General features: G+C 40.4%; 1 protein-coding gene across 2 annotated transcripts in view; it reads left to right on the plus strand.

The window, feature by feature from the left end:
* The window catches only part of ASXL2 (ASXL transcriptional regulator 2), an 81,582-nt gene extending 60,942 nt beyond the window's left edge, over window positions 1–20,640 (plus strand). For both annotated transcript variants that reach the window (XM_081942361.1, XM_081942362.1), the window contains 8 exons: window positions 1,406–1,521; window positions 3,997–4,111; window positions 5,067–5,207; window positions 6,534–6,697; window positions 7,940–8,036; window positions 8,314–8,419; window positions 9,324–9,975; window positions 10,717–20,640. In XM_081942361.1, coding sequence (XP_081798487.1) covers window positions 1,406–1,521; window positions 3,997–4,111; window positions 5,067–5,207; window positions 6,534–6,697; window positions 7,940–8,036; window positions 8,314–8,419; window positions 9,324–9,975; window positions 10,717–13,047 — 3,722 coding nt within the window. In that variant the 3' untranslated portion in view covers window positions 13,048–20,640. The remainder of the gene's footprint in view (window positions 1–1,405; window positions 1,522–3,996; window positions 4,112–5,066; window positions 5,208–6,533; window positions 6,698–7,939; window positions 8,037–8,313; window positions 8,420–9,323; window positions 9,976–10,716) is intronic.
* The last annotated feature ends 5,271 nt before the right edge of the window (window positions 20,641–25,911 follow it).

A 25,911-nucleotide genomic window follows, 5' to 3' on the forward strand; every position in this document is an offset into this window, starting at 1 on the left:
AGGCTGAAAATCTGGGTGCGTCTTATACACTAAATACAGCATTTTTTGCCTCTCGAAACCCCGCCCCCTTTAACAAAATGGCCGTGCATAGCTTTTAGAAGGCTTTCAGAGGACTCCTGGGGGCTGGGGAGGGCAGAAATGAGTGAAAAACGGGCCATTTTTTGCTCAATTTTGCCCCCCCCCCCCCAACCTCCAGGAACGCTCTATAAGCCTCCTAAAGGCTAGGCATGCCCTTTTTTGGACAAAAAATGGGCCCGTTTTCGTGAAAAACGGGCTGTTTTTTATTTGTTTTTTTCCCCCCTACCCCCCAAGAGCACTCTACAAGCCTCCTAAAGGCTATTCATGCCTTTTTTTTAAGAAAAAAAATGGGTCCGTTTTGGTGAAAAATGGGTCGTTTTTGGGAGGTCTGCAGAGTGCAAAAACTTTTTTTTTTTATTTGCCTCTTCAAAATCTTGTTGCATCTTATGCTCCGGTGCTTCTTATACTCCGAAAAATACGGTACATTGTTAAAATCCCTAATACCCTAAGGGAAAATCTCATAGGTGCTCCATGACTGAAATTGCTTTGAGGACCAGCCTGGTGAATCATCACCGCTTTATGGTAGGGGTCATCCATACCTCTAGTGACAGAGTTTCAAAGAAGAGAGACTGCTATTGAATAGACCTATTTCTTGTCCATGATGCCCCATGTAACTCTCAAGGGACCCGCCACAGAAATTTTTTTGAATACTGAATGGGCAGATTCAATTCTTTGCGGCACCCTGAGATCAAATTACAATGGTCAGATTTTAGGGATGAGGTTGGGGAGATTTGGAGGGCAGGGATGGAAGTGGTTTGACTCGGGAAGCTGTTTTTTCTGTCCTAAAATGTCTAATAAATGCCCTCCAAAATTTTGATATTTATGAGATACATTTTACTGAATCTGCAGAGCATATTGTGGCTCCCAGTCCTTCAAATATTGTTCACTTTTGCCTAAATATAATTCCTAAAATAAGATTAAGATAAGTTTAAAAGACAAACCCAGTAAAAAGCACAAATATTTCCATTTGGTAAGTGTCCTTAGCATGGCCCTGCCCCTCTTATCCCTCTTCCTCAAACTGTTAAGCCCTTGAGCACCTTTTGCCATTCTTGATGAAATTGGTCCTGTGGCATTTCCCATTAAACGATGCCCTTTTAAGAGGACATTCTTTCCAATTACAGAAAGGGTCTCCTCAGGGTCCTTATGAATGATTTTTTAAACAGTTGAGAAGTATGATATATGACTCTCGAATACTCAGAGTTTATTCCAGAGCTCCAGAATCCAGCATTATATTTCCAGATGTCTGTTTTTCCATGCTTACAATAAATGGTTTTATTTGTGGCATGCTTGTTTATCATCTTGTCATCTTCTGTTCTTGCTTCTTCAGTATCAGCCAGACTTTCACAAGTGTCCTCCCCACAGCCAGGCTGCCCATCTCCTTCTATCCCACCTGGTAAAATCATCTCTTCATCTCAGAAGCACAGCAAAAAGGCACTTAAACAAGTAAGTGGGTGAGCATACTGATTGGTTTATCTGACCACTAATTTGTGCTTTTCTGCATGTTACTTGGCACTAAAAACCTAACCTAATCTTATGTTACATTTGCTCTGCACCTTGCTCCAATTTACATTTTGCTAAAATTCTACATAACTGAGCATATGGATACAAGGATAAAAGTGAACTAAAATATTTGTAATAAAATAAAGCTTCTATTTAAACTGTCCCCATGGAAGAATGGGCAATTTTTCTTAGGATTTTTTTCATAAAAATTTAACTCACTTTTCTGTAGAAATGACAACTACTAAGATGCTAGATTTCTTTGCATGACAGTCTTTATATATGGCAGAAAAGAACTCAGAAGGCTCTAGCTATTAGCCAGTTAGCTTGAGCGTACTGAGCTAGCTAATTGATGTTTCATTCAGTTGCAAAACTGCTGTAAAATAATAATTATTGCTGTTCTGACCTAGGCTTCCCCAAAAAGCACAAGGCAGAGTCCTGGTCCCGACAAAACCCCTTTTATTAAACGAATGTGACTTCCTCTCATTCACATTCAGCAAGGCCTGGCAAACACTCAAAGGAATATTTATGACTATAGACCTTCTCTATCTTGGAAAGCTGCCATGTAATATTTTCCAAATGAGGTGCTGTGCAAGGAAAGCCTGGGCACAGAGTCTCTGAGATTCACGGACAGATCTTCACACTCCTGAAACGAATCTAAGGACCGAAATGGTTTCCTGCAAAAGCCCATTCCCCTTTCGATCCTCTTTTATTTCCTATGGGAGGGGCCAATCACCTTCCACCTGTGACTTTACTCCCAAGTCTACCCTGATTTCTGAGTTGTTCTGTTCTTCTGGCAGCTCTGCAATTGCACACACTGGGAAGAGTCTCTAGCTGTTCCTCTGCCTCACTGCTGTCTAGCTCCGTAGACACCTGATCATTGCCAGATGGCCTCGGCCCCGTCACTGCCTCCGACGCAGACCCCTCGTCTGAGCCTTCCCCAGCCTCCAGGACTAGCCCATGCTCCTCCCTAACCTCCTCACTGTCAGACTGCTGCCAGCTCTGCGGCTGCTGGCAGGCCTTAACAATTGTTTTATCCTTGGCTGTCATGTTTTTCCCAAATAAAAATAAATTATAATTGTTCTTGGTTTATTTATTGCTTAATTTCAGTTCCTGTTTACTTTTTGTCTCATGCATCAGCTTGGTATGTTTTTCCTTTCAGACAGGTGGTATAACTCTGGCAACTGTGTTTGTTCTGGCTCAAAGTGCCCTAGCATTTTCTTCAAAGTGATCTGTTCCCCACACTCCCCATTCTTGTATTTCTTTCATAGTGATTATCTCCGTAAGATAATCACATTTCCAATATAATTTGCTCAATGTTTTTCTTAGCCTTTGAAATTTGCTTGAATTTTTCTCTAGAGGATATTTTCCTCTCTTGACTGTGATTTCTCCTAGATTTTCTTTCCCTTCCTTTACTTCAGTGTTTCTCAACTTTGGCGACTTTAAGTCCTGTGGACTTCAACTCCCAGAATCCAGCAGCCAGCTGTGCCTTTCTGGGGAATTGAAGTCCACAGGACTTAAAGTTGCCAAGGTTGAGAAACACTGCTTTACTTGATGCTTTGCAGAAATATGCAAGCAGTTATTTTTCTTTTAGGAGGATATCTCAATGCAATACTTTCCTTTTAGCTACCAGGCTATATTTTCTTTTCATATCTCTAACTACACAATACAGAGTAACAGAGTGGGAGGGGCCTTGGAGCAGACACTATGCCATTTCAGACAAATGGCTGCCCAATCTCTTCTTAAAAACCTCTAGCGATGGAGCATTTTCAAAACTGTTTTTGTCATAATTATGAATTAATTGTATTTGTTGCGGGGCCTATATAATATAATGTAATTATATTATTTCCTTACATGCCCATGGAGCAACTGCTCTGTGTCTATATGGGTCAGATTTGTTCATACTTTCTCAAAATCTATGCTTTGAGAAAGGTCTTTATAATTATGATGATGCCTTGGGTATTATCTGGATACTGGGAAATTATTTTGATAGTGCTCATTAATCATTAATGAAATCAGTTTATCCTTTAATCTTGAAACACTGTAAGATAAAATATTTTGCCAAGTATCAAAGGAGGAAAATTTCCCCACTTCTAAATATTTAACATAAGCATTAATTTGAAAATATCTTTGATAGCAAGATAAAATCTGTTGTCCACAAATCTGATAACAGGAAATTTATCTCAAAATTATTTTGCAGTCTTCTATTTCATTTGTTATATGAAAATAAATCAGTAGGAGACAGAAAACCCATCTTCAGTAAAGTGCAATATGTAATCATTGGTAATAGAACAGTAGCCCTGTCAGCCACCTATTTCTACATCTCTGCAGGCTTTCCTGAACAAGGAATTCTGCACTACTGTGTAGACTTTTCAGCTTAAGAAACTCCCGTGTAATGAATCGCTTTCACTTTCTTATTAGGCCTTGAAGCAAAAGCAAAGGAAGCAGCATCATTGCCGAACCAGTGTGCCTGTATCAACTAATCACCACCTCCTACAGCAGCATGTGAAGATTGCTAACCATCCTGCAAAAGCTGGTATGGGCCCTTTTCAGACACACCCTTATCCACCCAATACTGCTAATGATTTTCCTCAACTCATCACCCTTGACCTCTGATGACAGCAAGAGGAAGGGCCCAAGATTGTTTTATATTCAATTAGCCTACTGTAACCAGAAGACCAGTGGTGGGATTCAATTTTTTTTACTACCAGTTCTGTGGGTGTGGCTTGGTGGGCATAGCAGGGGTCGGATACCATAAAATCTCAATTTCCTCCCCACTCCAGGAGAAGGTTACTGCAAAATCCCCATTTCCTCCCCATCAGCTGGGACTCGGGAGGCAGAGAATAGATGAGGGCGTGGCCAGTCAGAGGTGGTATTTACCAGTTTTCCGAATTACTTAAAATTTCCGTTACCAGTTCTCCAGAACTGGTCAGAATCTGCTGATTGCCACCTCTGCAGAAGACTCGAGAAATAAGGCAGTGGTTAATTCTATTCGAATGAAACACTCCTTCCTTTCTTCTTCCATCTAGTTCAATATTAAGTTTCCACAATGGCTAATGTATATTTATAATTGATAATATTACATTTTAATATTGATAATAATACATTTTTAAAGCTAATATCTTTATAGGCGGCGGCAGCACATTGTAAGTTCTCTTGTTTAACTATGTGCTGTATATAGAATCCGGTGCAGAATAGCTAACTGAACAACTTCTAAGACTGATAGACTTCTTGTCAAGCAGTTACTTAAAGGAAACTTCCAATTCAATCTTGCACTCAGGAACCGCAAATAATTTGTTATCTACCTCTGATCCTTTTTATTTGTTGTGGCTTTGCATAGTGCTATAATCCATATTTCACAAAGATCAGCAGCAGAAATCTAAGGTTTCCAAAAAGCCGAAAGACAACATTAAATGAGATGCTGAACAAGTAAAGCTAGGTAGTGTTTCATTCAATTAAAACAATTAAGTCAATTATTATTTTCCTTGCAGCTTGGGAAGGAAAACAGTCAGATGGACATTCAAGCAGCCCACACAATTCTACTTCTAGTTCTTCTCCCTCTGTTAAAACTGAGCCTTCCTTGCCAATCCTTGGGAAGAAACCATTTCAGAGATCTGAGAGGCTCCACGCAAGTAAGACAACAGTTTTCTTTATTTAAAAAAAACTGTCTGATACTTTATCAGGATATGAAACTTAGAAATATTTTATTTATTACTTTGAATAAAATAAAATAAAAACATTTGAAAATGTATTTCATAATTCATTTTTAAATTTTAATGCTCCGGTTATTCAAGAAAAATCAAAAATGGATTGGACAAGTTTAGAAAAAAGTCCTTTCTGTCTGTTTATGTGGGTGTTCTTTTAGTTTTCTATTTCCTGCTAGAAGAGCAGTTGCTAAATGAACAGCCAGATTTTTCACTTCATTGGGTTTACCTCACATGGGTCTCCGTTTGAGATATCATTGCTGTATAGCTTGTCTAAAACCAGTGAATTTTACTGTATATTCTGGATGAAGCTAGAAACAGTCAGCATTTTTTAAATATGTGTCATATAAGAAGTATTTAATGAAGTTAGATTAGATTAATATTTATTTACATGTCAGCTTTCTTTCTAGTAAGAAGTATTCAAGGCATCTAAGTACAAATGGAATAGTAAAAATTAAATATTAAAATTTACCAATAACTGTAAGAAAGTAAAATAATTGAGATTTCAGCATATTCCAAGTGAAGGCAGTCCCAGAATAAGGTTGTAGGATCTAATCTGGGTCAATCACTGGGACCAGAGGTTTAGTCTTCCGGGGGAACTTCTCTCTAATGGACGATCTTAGATGAGAAGCAAAATGTCTTCAAGGAAAAAGCCAAGGACGTCCATCTGCCTTTGGGAAGCAAAACATCTTCAATGAAAAAACCAAGGTAGTCCAGCTACCTTTTGCAAAAGCACTTTTAGGATTGGTTGTGCATAATGATGGAAAAGTTAAACGCTTTGTGTTCGAAGTTCTCCTTTTTCTATTTTGTGCTCAGGATGAGATTTCCCAGCATCGCAGAAAGTATTCCAAGCTCAAATATTTTGTAGTCAGATTCCTGATACCTTTCCTTGTCTCTGGTGAAAGATTTATGATGTAGTATATTTGAAATGCGCTGGGCAGAAGCAGTTTTTAGAAGTTACACATAAGTAGCATTTTAATAAGCTAGAGTTCTAGCATCCCTTGAGATTTCACTGACTTCGTTTTGGACTTTGAGAGGTGCCACCCATCTTATTTCCTTTAACATTCTTTCTGTGTAGTAGAAAGAAAGCTGTCCTGTAACATTAACATATTTAAGAAGATTTGTCAAATAGAATAGATTTCTAGATTCAAGTATCAGTCTTGGAAAGGGACTTCCCCATTTCTTGTGAGAAGCAAAAGTAAAATGGGTAGACCTCTTCTTCCTAGTAAATATCTTTGGTTTCTTTTTTCTTAGGGCAACTGAAGAGGACAAAATGTGCTGAAATTGATGTAGAAACCCCAGAATCCATCTTGGTGAACACCAATCTGCGAGCTCTAATCAACAAGCATACATTCATGGGTTTACCAGTTGAATGTCAGCAGAAGCTGCTCCTGCTCCTGCCAGAGGTGGACAGGCAGGTGTGTGTCCATGGAGGGAGGGGAGGAAACAGGTCAGGGGGTCAACTTTTCCCCATAGTTTTATATAACAGGGCTATTGTGCAGAACTTGGGCTGTGCAACAGTAAGGACCCAAGGTTCCCAATACTCAATAAATTAGTCTTCTGTGTTAGCAAAATTTGTGAAACTATCTTGTTTTCTGCTTCCTCGGCTCAAAATTAAAATTACATCAACTTTTTCTTACTGTTGATATATCAGCAAGAATTGAGTCTCTATTGGCTCCCTGTGATAGTTTAGAGCCTTGTAAAAGGAAACTGTCTTTTTTTAGACCCCCGGTGCTCTAACATTGGCATTTTTAATGAGAATAAAAGTCTTAACCTTCAATGCTTTTACTGTGGTTTGATTGTGGCATTTAGTGCAAAGAGAAGTGCAAGGCTACATTTGAGAGGCTTGCCATTAAGCTATTCCCATGGGCATCCATCTCCAAATGTTTTAATAGGACATCCAGGCCTTCATGGGGAACACCTGGTTCTCTTAGGACAGATGGGGGCAAGCGTTCATATATATTGTATTTTTTTTCTTCAATTTTATTAACAAACATATAAAATACACACACAAAACTTAGACGTACAGCACATTTACACAATGCAATACAAACAGGAGCTTCCTGTTCTTTCTAATAGCAATTATCAATCGATAGCGCTCACCTTATATTATTTCCCATTCAATTGTATATATTGTATTTTCTTACATGTATGCAATATGCAAACGCATCAGAGCTGGTTCGGCCAAATAGGTAGTAACTCCGAAGGACATGTGACCATACCGGTTCTATCCTCGGCAGCGCCGTCTTGATTTTCTGTTCTGCACATGCGCAGAACAATCTTCACTGGAAAAATGTAACATTTATTCCTTTTTTAATGTTGTGCGCATGCACAGATCATTTTAAGTGCAAATGTGCACGCATTTTTGGGCGCCGAATCAGTAGTAATGAAACACACTGTTGTTCTATGCTGTTACACCCATTTCCCAAAGTCTCTACACAAATGAACAATCATTTTCAAATCATTTGTAAGGCAGAAGAGGCTAACACCGATGTGTCAGAGACCATCGTACCCTAGAAAGATGAAATGCAAGGAGTTCCTTCTTTAAGGCCTCTCTAGGATTAATCCATTGCTTTATCTGCCTAGTTTCATGAATTCCTGAAGAAAGTCGAGTACTTGGCAGCATATTTTTTATTCATCCTACCCCACCTGTCTTTCAGATTGGAATGGATGGCTTGATGAAGCTTAGCAGTTCTGCCCTCAACAACGAATTCTTTAATTCTGCTGCACAAGGATGGAAGGAGCGACTGTCGGAAGGTAAGGACCTCCAGAGACAGGTCTCTAGGTTTCTGAGAATGTTTCAGAGGGGTTGTTGAGAATGAACAGATTTTTACTGAAAGATTTACTCGTGCAAAGAAGTACGAGACAAGAGCTATAAATGAAATAAAAATTATCTCCTTTGCCATTTCTCAGGTATGAATATTGGTGACTTTTGAAAATATTTATGACATGTTCAGGGAAGTCAGTGCAGCAAAGAAAGGGCAGACATTTCTGTATCTTACTAACTTCTTTCCTTCCGCTCTGTGTGTGGCAGGGGAGTTCACCCCAGAGATGCAGCTGAGACTACGGCAGGAATTAGAAAAGGAGAAGAAAGTGGAACTTTGGAAAGAGCGCTTCTTTGAGAGCTATTATGGTCAGAGGTAAGGATTTAACCTGCTTTGCCTGATCAACATGCCCGTTTCTTTTCTTTCTGAGACTTTTGAGCTGCTGGTATGTGGTCCTGGACTCTGAACTATACCACTGCCCCGAAGGCTGCTTTGGAGGGGTGCTTTATTTTGTATTGCACCATTCAGGAACGAATTATCCAAATAGTCAAAGCACTTTAAATATTTGATTCCAGAAATATTTTAAATGATTTTGGAAAAGGGCCTAATATTTCAGTTGAGGGTTTGAAAAAGCAGACTCTTGAGCAGAATGTCCGTAGCTGAGAATATACTAAAACTGGAACTTCTACAGAATGGTCGATTGGCTAGGGCAGTGCAGGACTCTGCTGTATTGGTTTTTACAAGGGACATGGTTCCCAGGATTGGAGCTCCTCCTGTCATTTCAGCTTCAGAGGGAAGGAAGAAGGAACTTGCAGCCATTTTAAAGGAAGAGGTCTCCACTGCTTGCCTTAAGGCCGCAATTAGTTTCTTCTCCTTTAATCTACTATGTCAGCTTTGGTGGTCCTCAGTTACTGCTTTTTCATAATGAAGAAAAACATCCCTTCCCTTGACAGTCAGTTGAGATTTTCCATTATGCTGATTCATTCTCTCCTTCTGTCACTCTGTAGCTATTCATTCCTAACCTAGCTATTGCTTTTAACCATTCCCTGGGTTTCATAAGTCATCCCAACAACTTATTAATCCACAACACAAAAACTAGCCAAGATTAACATAAATCATTCCTATTCTGACAGGCTTCAAGAGTTGAATACTAGTTGCTTTCCAGTGAAAAGTTGGCACTTTCAAAATATTTCCTTATTGAATGACACCCTGCTTGTTGAGAAGGGAAGAATTGCCCTGTATCTTACCAATGTCTCTGCTTTCTCTTTCTGTCTTCTAGTTCTGGGCTAAGCCTTGAAGAGTCCAAACAACTGACATCTTGTATTCCTACTGTTCAGAATCAAGCACAGACTGGGAATCTAGCACCTCAGTTACAGAAATGCATAGTAGTCCATAAAGCAATACCTGACAAAGAACAGACCAATCCTGTGGTGGGTCCAAAGATACAGGTTCTCCCAGCCGTAATAGCAGCCACTAAAGGAGAGGAGATTGAGCAGCCCAAGGTCTTTAAGCCAGAAGAGCTTGCACATTCTTCTGGCAACAGTGCCTCCTTCCACAGTAGCAGCCAGATTCCTCAGAAGATTTCCAAGAGAGTTGAGGAGCTAGAAGAGGTGACACCACCGCCTGCTTGCCTGGAGTCTGTGGTGAGACAAAATCCAAGCAAACCAAAGAATGCAGCCATTGCTGGCATTAAACCAAGCCCAGAAGTAGAATCTCGGGAGATTTCTGCAAAAGAGGCTCCTGCCACTTGCACAGAACAAATGGACACTGGAAGCCGGGCTTTCAAGAGAAAATCAGAGATTCCTGAAGAGGCACTGATGACACCTGAAAAACAGCTTCATGTGGCAGAAAAGTGCCCCACCAGGCCGCCTTTTCAGGCCCCACAGCAGTGCTTTCCCATCGCGCCTACACCAAAAGTCCCTCCGCTCAGGGTAAAGGAACCATATGTGTTAAGCTCATTCTGTTATGACTTCTGTAGGTGGTTAAGGTCCTTTGTCGCAATCCCTGCATTATTCTACATTTCTATTTTGAAAGTGAAAGAACACCTGTCACTGCAGTTTGCTAGCTGGCTGAATGTTTGCAAGCAAGTGAGAGTGAGTTGAGCTCAGTTTGGGCAGTTCTGATCAGGGAGATTCAGCCCAAGAGTGTTGGAATGACACCTTAACTTTCACCACTGATAATCTCACTTTAAGAGGGATCCTGTGGATGAAGAGGAAGGCTTCTAGATCTTGTTCTTAAGCCAAGCCATTTGAGTTGCTTCATTTATTTCAGGCATTCTCTGTGTAATTTCTTTCATACACAATGAAGTGAGTGAGTGAGTGAGTGAGTGAGTGAGTGAGTGAGTGAGTAAGTGAACAAACAATACTGGGAAGTTATCAGCAGTAAGGATGATGAATTAGTAATCTAAATTTTTGGCTACTGCACCTCCTTTTTTCAGAAGGAGGCACTTACTATTCGGTTTAGCAGCCTCTTGAAAGAATAGGTGGGCATAAGAGAGTTCAATGTATTCAACTTGATGTGTCTGCCAACAAGATGGTGAGTGTTTTCCTTGGAATTCATCAGGCCCATTTTGCCTTGAGTCCATTTTGCCTTGCTTTGTTCCAAGAGAATAAGAAGCATGAATGAGAGGTGCTTTACCTTCCAGTCTATTGATACACTTTCCTCTTTTCCAGATCCACATCTCCAGAATCCAAGGATCTCCAGCGTTACTGTCTGCTAGCCAGGTCTCTCCCAGGCCCCCCTTCCCAATCATCAGGAGAACAGGGGCCAGGACTTTGGCCGACGTCAAAGCCAGGGCTAGAATGGCCAGGGCCCAGCGAGCAGCTGCTGCAGCCGAAGCCGCCGCCGCCGCCGCCATTGCTGCTACTTCTGCCTCCATTGTGGAAGCCATCCCAGGCCCGGGGCCAGGAGGGGGGAAAGGAGAGGACAAGAGCAGTCCACTCTCAGGGAGGCCTCATGGAGCTACATTGGACATGGCAGACTCTGGAAGCAGGACAAGTCCAAAAAGGCTTTCCCCCTCTTGCCCAGCCCCTTTCTCCCCAGCAGACTCCCCGGCTCCAGAACCAGCAGCTACAAGCAGTGCTGCTAGAGCACAACTACAGCCGGCTCCCCCAGCACAATCCAGAACTGCAAGCAGCAACCCAGAGGCAGCGAGGGCGTCGATCTCGCACCCAGCAATAGGGAGTGTCAACTGTACAAATCCCAGGATTTTGACTGGGCCTGCCACTCAGGATGTCACAGCTTCTTTGGGCTCAACAGCTGATCTTGCTTCCATGATGGAGAAACTTAGAAATAACCCTCTTTCTCTGAACCAGGTTACAAGAACATCCTGTGGCTTTGAGCCTGCAGTAAACTGCAAAAGTGTATCGAAAACAGCTTCTACTGCCAGCACAGGTGTTCCAGAAGACAAAGTCAAGGCCTCGCTTTCTGTATCTCCTGTGTTGGCTGGACCCTTCAAGGCACCCCCTCCCCTTTCTTCTCCATGTGGCACTCTGCCCACGTCCACTTTACCTTCTCCTTCCCATAATACTTTGTTGGTAGCCCATAGCCCGAAAGCCCCCCCAAGCTCCTCAGGTTCAAGTGGAAGTACCTCTGCAGTAAAGGCCAGCTCCAATATACCTGCTAATAATCCTCTGGTGACTCAGCTGCTGCAAGGTAAAGAAGTCCCAATGGAGCAGATCCTCCCAAGGCCTCTGACAAGAGTTGAGATTAAGACTGTTGCACTGCCTGTGAAGGAAGGCAAAGCAACCACAATTCTTTCCAGGCCTGGCCCTCCAAGGGAAGGGGAAGGACAGCTGCACATCACTTTCTCAGCAGGTGGGAAGCCAAACCTTAGTCGCTGTGGACAATCCCAAGATCCCCCACCCTTATCCTCTTTATCAGGGCAGGACTTGTGGAGCAAGCCTACAGACGTCCACAGTAGCCAGGAAACTTTAGGCAAAAGTGCCCAAGATCATATTCCCCAGACTGTCATGCAGAAAGTCCCTGCGCAGAGCCTCCCTGCTGCTCCTTCTCCCCCTCCACGTCTCCCCCTCCTCCCCCCACATATCCCAGTAGAGAACAGCTCCACCAGCCAAAGTTTCACACTGGGATTCATAGGGAGAAGGACATTCAAGCCTGCCATGTCTGGCCATTACCTCCTGAATGTTTCTACCTATGGGCGCTGCCCAGAGAACCTAAGAAGAAACCTTGCCCAGCCCCCAGAGAGCCACCTACGCTCAGATGAGCCCCCAAAGAAATTAGAGGAACAGAAGCATCCATCTAGAGATGGCAATAACATTAGCGGTGGCGAAGATGAAGGGGACACAGATGGCAATGTGACTCAACAGGCAACAGCACATCTCAAGGTTAAAGAGGAACCTCTGGCTCCAGGAAGAGGAGGAGGAAGGCAGGCAGCTTCGAAGGTAAAACTGGAGCAGGCAGCAATAAGCCACAAGGGTGGAAACATTTGCTTATTCCCAGTAGGTCAAGACTCTGCTGAAAGCAACTCAGCAAAAGATTTTATTCAGGCTGCCCAAGTGGCTCAGGCAACTAGAGGAGAAAGGAGATCTTGCAGTGGGGAACTTCAGACTTGTGCTCCAGGAAATGTCACCCCACAGCGGCCCCTGCTGCTCTCGCCCTCACCCTCTCAGCTCTTTGGAAACCCTACTCCTGCGCAACTTATTGGACCCGGCTACAGTGGCACGATTAACGTTTCCACTTCTCCAGACATGCATCAGGATGCTCTCCTGACTGGACTGTCGGACCCCAGCCACATGGGGGATGTAGTGTCCTTCTCTGTAACTGTAACAGCGATCCCTGCTAGCCACTCAGCAAATACTGGTAGCCATGGGCAATCTCTGCGTGGCCAGGCTTTTGCAGAAGATGGTGGCTTGAAGGACTTGCCCTCAAAGTGCTACTGTCGCTTGAAAGCCATGATTGTGTGCAAGGGCTGCGGGGCCTTTTGCCATGATGACTGTATTGGCCCCTCCAAGCTCTGTGTCTCCTGTCTCATCGTGCGGTAGCAGGGTTTTTCTAGATGGCATCTCATCTAGGGAGCAGGAAGGGCATGCTGCTGAGTCAAGAGTCCCTGTCCTTATCCCACTCTACACCTCCCTTGGTTTCCTTGAGAATGAAGAAAGCACCTTGGATGAATGGCTGAACCCAGTGGGACAAGTGTGTGCACTTAAGGAATCATGTAAATATGTTGCATTGTTTTGTCTAAAAGATTATTTTTTCCCCAACCTTGAGATAAATCTGTGGATGTGAACCTCATGCTCATTTTGCCTCTTGTCCTATAGTAGCAGAATTCTGGCTGAGTAAGTCCCTCTTCACTTCCAGTGCCCCTGTTTCCCATAGGGCCTGATCTGTCTCCACCTTGCTACCATCATGGCCTCCTTGTTTTTCTTTCAATGGACTTGCCAAATGCCCTAGTGAAACACAGTGGTTGAGACTATTACATCATCAGCCGTAAGCAACAGGAGCATACACAAGGTGGGCAGACCGCCTACTGCCCAGTTGAATTTTGTTGCATTGGTGTCTATAGTAAACAATTCTTCTTTACTATATAAAATCACCTTGAGGAGAGGCAGAGGCCGCGTACTGCAAATCTTCAGAATTTGCAGGGCAGAATGGGGCTTCATGGGGATGATCAGTTTATAGCCCTGGATTAACCAATGGCAGCAATGATGATTTCTGTTTTCTTATATGAAATGGGTATGCTTAGCCTTTGGATTTCAATCAAGATACAGCAGCACAAACTCATTTGGTCCCAGGCTCTAGATTCCCATTTTTTCAAGAAGAAAAATGTCTCGGTGAGGTAAATGCTGTAGAATAGAGTGGATGAAACGGTTCAGATTTTTTTTTTAACATCAAGCCATAATTTTGGGTCAGCTTCTCAGCTTCTGGAATCAGCTCTGACTCAAATAATTGAAGATTTCAAGCTGAAAAAGATAGTGGGGCCTTGTTATTCCCTTGTGTATATTCTTCAATTGCACACTAAATGTGTGGAGCATTTATGTTTAGAAGCAGAATTGAGCCTGCTCAGAATCAGCATATTTAAAAGAAAACGGAGTTTCTGGACATGGATTTCACTTATAGAAGGAAGGGCATTTCCTTGGAACTAATTTGTAAGATGCTATGTCAATGATGGATGGAACTTAAGCTTTTAGGATGGAACCTGAGGCATACAAAATTTGTTCTACTCTTTCTGACACTTTTTTTTTTTGCCCTCCCCTACCCCTATTCATTTCTATTGCCAGAGACTCAAACTAATTGCTTATAAAGAGCTTTCAAGATTAGGCAGTAATGAGGTTCCATACTCTTGATTTGTAGAAAGTACAAAGCTGTCTTTTGCTTTTTATTGCCTTTGTCAGGGTTGTGCCAAGATACTCTCAAAGTATGGCAGAATTTCCAGTATCTCCTTCACTTTTGAGACTACTAGGGGAAAAAAATAAATTATGGAAAGTTTGATGAAGTCAGCATAATTTATTCCAGCTTCAGATTCTACATTTTGTGAGGCTGATTTACACTGAGTTAGAGATACTTAGAGCCTCTGCAGCTCTGTTCTAGATTTCTGCTGTAGTTTGGTAGCACATAACTCCAGAATTGTACTTGGCCATTTGGGCTCCAGTCCCCAGTTAATGTGCAGGTTTTTAGATGAAGTACTACCCATTGAGTGATAGGAAAAGCTGTCAAGTCAGAAATAAATGAAGAGGACAAGCTTTAGAAAGGTTAACTTTCATAGAATATTCTCCTTTTGAGAGATAAGAGTAGGAAAAGATAGTTTAGCCATGGTACACACTCTCCATGCAAGTTGAACTATATCATTTCCAGTTTCCATCCTTCATTCTAGATAAAAGCCAATACTGATGTTTATGAATTGAGATAGTTTCACCATTAACCTTTTGGAAAAGGTGTTAAGGCGCCAGACTAGAAATCAGGAAAACAGTGCTAGTCCCACCGTAGACATGAAAGCCACAGGAGGCCCATGGGCCAGTCATGCACACTTGGCCCAACCTCAGAGGGTTGTTGTGGGGAAAATAGGAGGGGGGAGTTTTAAATACCTTCCCTGGCTTGAGTTGTTTACAGAAATAATAAAGGTGGGATTAAAAAAAAGAGTATTGCTTGGAAGAAAGCCAAGGACTTCATTATCCATTTCAGCAAGCATTGCCCATTTCTATTACTCATCATGGGAACACCACATTACAGTGACTGCTATGGGAATTGGATCACTTTTTCTCATGATTTTAAGTTGTCATCTGACCTTCTGTTTTTAATAATGGTCTGCCAGATATTTCCCAGCAGCTTATAGACAGAGTATATAAATCACCTGTCTTTCAAGTTGCATGTGCCCCCAAAACAGCAACTCTTGGGTAGGCCTATTCCCTGAATTTGTATTATACCTTGAAGAAGGTATGGAAGGCAGTATCACATTTTGTATTGGTCAGTCCTACAAGTTAGCCATTTTTTTGCATGTTCTACATCTACAGTATTTATACAGCAGTATCAGCGTGTATTGTTCTTTTACACATAGGTAAAAACACATCAGTGTGTCTTGTGCTTTACATAGGTAAAAGAGTGGTCAACATACAGGAAACAGAATTTTTAATAAAGTCAATAAGAACCAGAAAGAGAACAAAATTTAGGTACATTCAATTAAACAAGACACATCTTTATAGTAAGTATTGAAGTAAATAAGTTAGATGGCATGAATTTCTAGTGCTTATACTTTACCCCTTTTACTCATGCAATTCATAAATGTGTAACTGGTATCAGAATCCCCTCATTCTTTAGCTGCTGCTGCTGCTTCTAAGCAAACAATCCATGTTTTTAAGATTTCCCTGGCAAGACGAAAATTGTAGCCTTTTGATACTTTGGTCTATTTGGCATCTTTTCCTGGTACCCAAAACATCCGGATGAGGGCACACTAAATTATCATGGACCTACCCTTCATTTCAGACCTTTTCCTAATATTTAATTAGCTTCTCTTCATAATTGATGTACAGCTTTTGCATTTTCATTAAGCTATCAGGATGAGGATAATATTTCCACTTAGATCTTATCAGATTCTGTAACTCTGTTAACAAAAGGGTATTTGTAATCATTTTTGCCTTATGCCCCCTAGCCATTTTTTTCTCTCTTGAATGTTTTGGTATTACCTAAAAACTCAAGCAATTTACTCTTCAGTCATAACTAATCAGAGAAACAAATGCAGATTATATAAGGACATATTAAAAAGTGCAAACTCTGGGGAATTGCTTTATTCACATTCCTCAAATTTGTTTATACTTACTGTCTTCTGCTTCCTGCTCTTTTACCAAATATTAATCCACTAACAAGATCTTACTTGTGATTATTGACTTTTTCATCTCCTTCATTTTTATATACAGAAGATCTCTGCTAACCAGATGCTGATGCTTTTCCATACTCCAAATATTAGTAGAATGAACTTTTCCTCAGCAATTTTCCTCTTCAGAAACCATGCTTATTTTTCCTCAGCAATTTTTTATTAGGGTATGTAGTAGTTCAAGTTTTCATAATTGACTGGAGGAAATGTTAGACGAATATATTTATTTTATTTTCCGGTCTTTTTTTAAAAAATACAATGATGTTACTTTGACTACCTTTTCATATTCGACTAAAGAGACTAAGTTCAATAATGGTTCGTTGTGTCACTAAAATTTTATTGTGATGGATCAGCAGAATAATAGCCCCTGCCTTCCAATCGCAATAGCATCCACTCCCTTCTGACTTCAATTTCTGTTGAAGCCTTGACTTCACTGCAACTGAATTATTCATTCCATCATCATTCTATCTTTCAAGTAATGAATATTCATTTTCTGTGATTGTCCTCTTAGCAGCATCTCAAATTTATACTATCACATTAAAGCAGGAATTCAATAACTAGAATGGGTTTACTGGTTCCCATTGAGTTTTACAGAACACAAGTGAGGGGTCAAAACATGATTTTTTTTCTCATATATTAAAATAATTAATAGCAGTTTTGTCTCCTCCCTTTCACAATAGTGCCTCAGAATTGTTTCCCCTTTCTCTTAGGGGAATTATGATTATAGTAATATTCATGTGCCTGAATTCTCCAGAATCCTTTAGCAGGGACATTTTACCATAAAACATGCAGAAGCACATTTCATACTTGCAGACGTAGATTCCAACATCGTAGTTAACTTATTTTTAAATTATTAACATAATTTATGTACCATGGTAAAAACTTTGAATTGTGTTCCCAAAAAAATCTGATATAAAAGTTACTTTCTATAGTACACTGCCGCCCCGAGTCCCTTGGTGGAGAGGGTGCGGCATATAAATTAGATTAATAAATAAATAACAATGATGATCTTTTATTAAGCAGGAAGAACATCAATGACCCAATTAAAAAGGAAGAGCTTTGGAGATTCCCTAAACATCAAGAGTGAGAAAGTCAAGCATATCTCCAGGGGTAGCCCATTCAACAGGATGGGGCCTGCCTTCTGACCCATACCTATCTGCCTTCATATGTGTTGTGATCTTAAGTAGGAGCTCCTTTAATCTGGTGAACAAAGAAAAGAATTTTGGATAAGGAGATCCTGAGACAGCCCACTGATCCCCTGGATTAAGAGCCTCTTACTAATAACAAATTACAAACATGGCGCTGATTAGAAAATTGGTAGAAAATTTGTCAAAGGTCAGATTAGCGGTTAAGCATAATTGTACATAAGGCTGTGTAAAAAGTTAAGAACTTTTTTCTAGGCTCCAAAATTCTGAAGGAGTACTATAATTTTTGGCCAATGGTTTCCCATTGTTAAATCCACATAACTGCAATATAAAAGGGTTTTAAGCATATTCTATACGCTTATCATATGTCTAATGATTGTTTAGCAGAAAGGGGCATGGAAAAGCAGATTGTATAACTACCTTCCCCTTAGTTTAGCAGAGCTACATCAATGGAATATAGCAATGTTGACAAAAAAACTGATTCAGCCACCTCACTCAAGCTAAGCAATATTCATCTGATGGGAGGAGAAAACCTTCCCTTTTGGCTAACATAAGAGTTAAAGTAGATGTTACTGCATCTACTTTTATTTTTCATCCATGCAGTTGCTAGTGCAAGATGGATCTACCTATCTGATATAAAATAAGCCAGTCTGGGTGGTTTTTTTTTTTGGCTCAACTCATAACATGACATGACATAACATAATTGTTAAATTTATCTTAGCCGAAACACCATGTGTGTTTGGTTGCATCCTTTGAGTGCAACTGATAGGGCCTGAGATCCAAAAACACTTAAGTGTTCAACAATTAAATGGGACATTTATATCCTTGACCTTGTTGGTAGGCTCATATTTTTGGAAATGCTACATTGGGTAAATCTGGAAAGTTCTGCATAATCCTTTCTAAACTGAACAGCAAGATCAGTGAGTAGAATTTTCTGGGCTATATTTGACATCTATAGCAGCATCTGAAATTTTATTTTTGTGAAAGCCCTTTTTCTTTCCTTTCCCTTTTCCCTTTCTGATATTTGTGGTGATGATTCTGGAATATTGGTAAGTATTTTCTTAAGTAAGAGCCATGGTGCCGCAGTGGTTAGAATTCAGTACTGCAAGCTACTTCTGCTGACCACCGGCTGCCAGCAGTTTGGCAGATCGAATCTCACCAGGCTCAAGGTTGACTCAGCCTTCCATCCTTCCGAGGTGGGTAAAATGAGGACCCAGATTGTTGGGGGCAATAGGCTGACTCTGTAAACCACTTTGAGGGGGCTGTAAAACCACTGTGAAGCGGTATATAAGTCTAGTGCTATTGCTAAGTAGAACTACAGAAGAATTTATACATGACTACTCATGTGGAAGTTCAAGTAGGAAGCCAAACTGAGCACTTTCTGTCAACAGAAAGCTCACGCAAAGCAAATTTGCACTGAAGTGTGCTTTTTTGAAAGGGTGCTTGGGTGAAGTGCAAGGAATATGAACAACACTTCTAACAGTTGAAAGGATGGGACTTGGCTGTAAACCCCATTAATACACGGAAGATTAAAATAGGTGGGAACATCCTTGGTTTTGAAAGAAGTTGAGGTGGGATTTCTGAGTGGGTGATTATTATAAGCTTAGCAGGCCATGCTCTCTAGCTGGTCCATTAAATTGCACTACAGGTAGCTTTTGACTATGTTACTGGTTCTTTTATCTCATCCTCAGATTATAAATCCTAGGACTCGGAGACATCTTTTTTTTATTGAATTAAGATGATTTATTGATAGGCTCATGCTGGAATTGTGGGAGTGAATCAGCTGTCACTCAACATACCGTCACCCCAAACATTGAGGTGTACAGCTTCATTTCAGAAAAGAAAGACGTGCCTGTGTAACACAACGTACATTATTCATCTCTATCTTCTGATGTCAGGTACTGCAGCTTTTAGAAGCCATGAAAAATGCCCAGGCAGTTTGCATTTTTTGTCAGTTGTACTTGGGTACAAACCATAGGACCATTTTTCATATTGCCTCAGTAGGCCATTTTGCTTGCTTGCAGTATTACTTTAACAGGCCAATGATGTGTGTTTATTTTGAGCCTGGTGGAGCTGAAATCTTTTGTAAGATTGTAAAGAATGAAATTGAAGCATTTAGTCTGTCTTGACTGTGATTTCAGTGCTTTTTCACCAATGTGAAAAACAGAAGGTAGGACAATGTTTTCCGCAGTGAAGGCAGGCTCCATTACTGTGCAATTTATCTGGTACCCAAATTTCACAGTCTATGCTGATCTCACCTTTGAGGCATGGTCCCCGGGAGGGGTAAGATTGGCAGTACGCGTGAGTTGCAGGAGACATGGCCATGAAGTACCTTCATCTCTGTCGAGGTTCATTTTTAGTGTTTAAGCTAAAGTGATATATGTTTGTTTCTCTGTGTGTATGTGTAAGAGAGACATAGATTGTTTGCCAAGGTAAAAGGCACTACATCTTTCTGTTAGAATGACTGAAAGACAATTCTCTGACTTCCACATTGTATCCTGCAGGAATGAAACAACACACAGCCATTGACTTAGGTAAATTAAGAGATTTTGGCAGGGAGAATATTTTTTTTTTCCTTCTTTCTTCCCTCCCCCCCCCCATGCAATACATTTGATATGATTGAAAAACAATTTTAAGAGCTTATAAGTAATATATTTTAATTAATATATATTTTAATACCTCTATTTCAAGAATGATAAAAGATTTGTGAAATTGGTGTACGTATGTGTATGTATGCAATTTTGAACGTGTTTTTTCCCCATTAGGGGACCTGGTAAGCACCCCAGCTTGCAATAAAAATTGAAGAACTGTTAAAAAAACAAGGTTTCCCAGGAACGGTTTCATTTTTATAAGCCAAGAAGTGAGTAAAGATACCTTAGAGTGTACTAAACTTTAATTGTTGCCTTTTAAAAAGAAACTTAAATTGGAATTGAGAATATAGAGAGTCAGGTTGAGACCATTTAAAAAGTCATATTTTTTCACAAATGATATAGAAAAATATTTTACTTAAAAAATTTAAGTATTTGAAATAAATATAGGTATGTAAATATACTGTATGTACTTCATATATTCTTTTATTTTACAGTTTATTGTAAACAGATGGATATTAAAATTCTTTGAACTGGTTTGGTTGTAGATTTCAACTTTTGCTAAAGTAATGGTGAATTCTGTTGATCATGGCAACATCACAGTTGTTTTCATCCGTAAGTTTTTCCAATATGCTCCCTATTTCCCATTTCTCTTTTGCGCCTTGCAGAATAGATGGAAAGAACTCAGAATCTTAAATGACCCTGTGGAGATGAACTTTAAGAAATATAATCAAAGGTACACCAGAAAGCTTCAAAATTGAATGAACTTCTCTTGGATTAATGATAGCATCAGTAATGGATAAGTTCGGCGAATGCTTAGAGTGTGCTAAGTAACTTAACCATAATCTTTTTGCTGGCTGCAATTTCTGGATAATTATTAAAGGGAGCCACCATTGGTTCATTTTACAATAATCTAATCTTGACGTTATGAATACATGGGGTACTAAAGCAAGACTATCTCTGTTCAAAACAAATCGTAGCTGCCATGCTAGTCCAAAGTTTGCTTTAAGAGATTTTCTAACCTCAGCACCACTACACTTTCTTCTCCAGATCAGGTATGACTCACCTGTCCACAAGACTTCAGTCTTAGAAGGATTCAGTGACGTGCGGTGAGGTTTATGACTGGTGAGGCACTGACACAGTGCTGGGTTTCAAATATTTTTAGACTTGTGGACTTCAACTCCCAGAATTCCACAGCCAGGCATGCTCAGTTCCAATTTAAAGCGACAGCATTTGTTTTTCTCCTTTGCTCCTTCTTTCTTTTTCTTTTTCTTCTCATTCCCCTCCTTCCTCCCTCTCTCCCTTCCTCCCCCTCTCTCAAACACACACACACACACACACACACACACACACAGAGAAGTTGGATTGGACTATCTCTCCTACCCCTTCCCTCTCTCACTCACTCTCAAACAAACCCCCCCCACACACACAAAAGTTGGATTGGATATCTTTTCCAGTGGCTTGAAAGCAGCTCCTCTGCCATCCCCCCCCCCCATTCCCCTGCTGCCTTTCCCAAACACCTCCACCATTGCCTGCTGTCTGGGTGGGAAATGCCTGGAACACAATAAAGCCCACCCACCACCTCCTGCTGGCAGGCTGGGGTGAGAGGAGAAGCAGAGAAGCCGGAGGGGAGCCAGCCGAGCCTTCCAAAAGAAAGAGGCTGGGGGGAAGTGTGTGTACTACAGCATGGCTCTTTGCCTGGCTTCCTGCCTCCTCCTGTGGTCTCCTCAGTGCTCGCTTGTGCTCTCCCTCCCCAAGTGTAGTTTGATTGCAGGTGGAGCCACGTTGCCTTTTCAAACTTGTAATCAGTGAAGCTGGGCTAGATTTTTATATAGTTTTATCCAGCTGTGTGTGTGAGAGAGAGAAATGATTGGGGGGCTGGGGAGGAAGTCACTACACTTGGGGAGGGAGAGCACCAATGAGGTTAAGCAGAGTCATCCACGGTGAAGCAGCAACTAGCTCAGCTTTGTCCTTTTACTTTTTTTTTTCATGATGAGAGCGGTGAGGCTGTGCCTCACCTGCCTCACCTGACTGCACGTCACTGGAAGGATTCATCTTTACTATGTTTGCCATCATGCAGCCCACCACTGTATCAGCATATAAGTCTCAGCTGTGCACAACCACATCTGGCTCAAATGTAACAAATGGGTGTAATATCGATTTTTTTAATACGTGAGGGAGAAAATGGTGCCTTGTAGAATCCTGCAGCATAACTCTCAAAAGAGTAAAGCACAGTCTCTCAATGTCTTTGCCATCTTGCAGCTGTATTATTATAACATGTTCTAAATTGAAGATCATTCAGAAGCTTCAGCTGGTGCAGCATGTATCAGTCTAAGTAATAATGGGGTGTCAAAGTTTGTTCATATAACACCACTATTACTGGAACTGCATGGTTTCCAATTAGCTTTTGGAATTGGTTATAACCTATAATGCTTGAAATGTGTCAGAGCTTAAATTGTTCAGTGACCACCAACCTTGAACTGAATCTGCTCATCCAGCAAGGGGAATGCCATAAAAATATGGCTGTTCAGAAGGCAACTGGGGACAAGTGAAAGCATTCTACTCTCATGATGGCATCTCAAAATGATAAGTAAATAAGACTTGGTTTCTTGATGTAATTCTCAACAGTCACTCCAGCTTAGAGGAAGAGAGCCATTTCAACCCAAGGGTCATGGAGCTAACACTGAAATGTACCATGATTGTTAACATGAACATTTTCAGAGAGATGACTTGAGGGTTGCACATTACTTGTCCTTTTCTTAGCAATAATTAGCCATGAAAATGAACAAGTTTACTTTGTAACTTGGCCTCAGTCCCTTTGAAACTAGAATCTGTATCCTCCAATTTAATCTAACTATTAATCTTTATTTCTCATGTAAAGTAATGATACACAACCCTATATTTCTACATATTGCCTTAAAATGTGCATTGTCTTTGGTTTGGGAACGCATTACATTTATTTACATTATTTCTTATGGGAAAAATTTGTTTGGTACTTGGCGTTTTAGGTTTCTTTTTGTGCCTCCTCGAGCCAGTTAATGAATACTGAGGTACCATTATACTTTGTCTATCAGAAAGAAAATACTAGCATTTCCCAAAATACTCTACTGCCATTCTGCTAATAAAAAAGATATTTCAAAAATACTTTTTCTTGTTTTGCCACCATTTATGTTAAGGGGAAAAAAGAACTGCACTTTTTCCTTGATCCTCTATTCTTTTGAACTATATGGAAGGAAAGGAATTAGGTAAAAGGGGTCAGGACTCATTGTCTGTATATCAGCACAATTACTCAAAAACTAAAGGACTGAATGAGGTATAGAAGAGAGAAGCTGAGATTGAAAATGTGCTGTATCAAACTGGAGGTTATGAAAGGATGGGGGGAACCCAATTTCCACTGCGTATGTCCCTACTCAGTGTTTCCCAGTGCACGCATGCATATGAATATACACAGACACAACATGAAGAGAGAGCAGGCACATCAATATACACTTTACTTTGATGCACAGAAAAAAAGAAAGGTGGTAAAGATGTCATTGTAGAAAGAACTCCAAAAGCCACGTGTCAACTCCCATGCAACTGGGCAAAGTAAAAAACCAAGAATTAGGTATATTTCAATAGAGCATATTTAATGGTAGTCTCTAGGTGGAAGAGCAGGCTGCTTAGAAAAATTGCAGGTAACTGCTGCCTTTCACCCCTCCCATTTGAACCTTTTCAACAGCATGGCAGAATTGATAAAAAAGTTGCAACCTTGAAGTAACTATGGGAGAAGAGGAACATTTTGGAAAGTCTGCAGATACCAGCAAAAAGAAAAATGCAGAAAAGAAGGTAGTTTTCATGGCAGAATAGATGGGAACTGGTTCAGGGGCGTGGGAGGCCTAGGTCGCTGCCGCCATACCACTACCAGTTGGGCCAAACCGGTCTGAACTGGTAGGAACCCACCACTACTTTTTTCAAATACTGTATTGCTGTTTGATTGTCCAGTTCACCAGTTTAAAGGGAAATAATTTTTCTCAATAAAATGATTGCCAGCAAATGTACAAAATAGTCCAGATGTGCTTGTTAAGATGTGTATGTGAATTTTAAGTAAAGTTTGTTATTCAGGTGCATCTGATTTTGAAATTAAACCAAACCTGAGATTGCACTCTATACATTCACAAAAGCTAGCTTCCAGTCCAGGTAGATGTAGGCATCTGCTTTTCTTTCCCTCCAACCCAGCCTATAAACCCTGGATTTTCTAGGTGTACTTGCCTTCATTAATATTCTATTTCCAGTTGCCCCATTAAATTAAGTGCAGCAAAAGAGAAACAAAACAGCTCTTGTGAGGCTTTCTGTATTTTTGCTAGCTGTTGCCTGTGCCTCACTGATTGGTGAAATTGTCTGCAGGGAGTTCTATATATTGCTTACTTCCTATGTTGCTTTATCATCCTGCTGCTTGTGATTATAGCTTACAACCATTGAGACTTTTTTTTGGCTCTAAACCATTAAGTTCTTGCAATAGATCAACAATCTTATATTCCTGCCATAGTTAATGACTCTTTCTTATCCTCTTTATAACTTTGTCTTGATTAGTCTAATTTTTCCTCCCTCTCAAAACTGCTTTTACTGACTCTTTTTCATTTTTCATTTTGTCAATTGGGATTTCAGTTATACAGTACTAAATGGCCATAATAAATATATATAAAGCCACAGTGATAAACCTCTCTTCTTGCCTGACCTCTTCTCTACATTTATCACTTTTCCCTCTCCATAGCCCTCTCCCGATATTTATATTTATGATATATGTCCCAACTTTCTACTACAGAGTTTTCAATGTAAAATATAAATGGTGCATCTAAAAATAGGTATCACGGAATGGATTTTTCAGCCCTGTAATCAAGTGTAGTAACATACACTATAATGAATCTAATGCTTCAGCACAAGAAGATGCTTTCAACAATACTTTAAAAGTACAAGTATAACTATGTTGGATCAAACAATACTTATATCAGTACTTCTATTCTTCTAGGGGCCAAACTGATATTTGTGGATGAAGGCATATATACATGTCCCAGGATAATGTTGCAGGATTCAATATGAGTCAAGCCAAGCTTTTGGGCTCATGCTGGAGCCCATCGTCAGGGAACTTCTCTCTCTCATTCTAGAATATATACACTGGACTGTTCCCATACTTTTTCTATATGGTATCTGATTATGCCTAGCTTTTAGTTGTTAATTAGGGTGTTGATGGATGGCTATTAAGTCATTGATTGTTGTTTCCTTGTGTTGCTGTGCCCTGATGTTCTGATGTGTTATGATGTTCTGTTCCTTCAGATATTCCATTGGTGTACCCACAGCCACTGCAATTGATCCATCTATCTGACTGCTGGTATTAACTCTTTCCTTTAATCTTTCTCAGCATCTGAATCTTCTCCAGAAAGCTAGGTCTTCACAAAATGTATCCATTATTTGCCTGGTCATTTGTGCCTTGAATTAGAATTGTAGGTTGATTTGATCAATGATCCATTTGTTTCTTTGGCTGCCCCTGGTAATCTTGGGAGTCTTCTCCAACATCAACCTTCAAAAATATCAGGTTTACTGATGGCAGTAAATTACTCCTGGGCATAAAAAAAAGATCTCCAAAGGAATTTACTGTTAAAAAAAGTGGATAGCATGTTAGAACAAATAAGAAAGAGTATTGAAAGTAGAAAAAGAAGAGATGCTAATTTCATGATGGTCTTATAAATATTAATTGTGCAACTGCATCTGGAATATTGAATGCGGTTATGGTTACTACACCTCAAAAAAAGTATGAATAGTGGGATCTCTTTA

The sequence above is a fragment of the Natrix helvetica genome, assembly GCF_964273705.1.
Source record: "Natrix helvetica genome assembly, chromosome: 2".
Classification (NCBI taxonomy): domain Eukaryota; kingdom Metazoa; phylum Chordata; class Lepidosauria; order Squamata; family Natricidae; genus Natrix; species Natrix helvetica.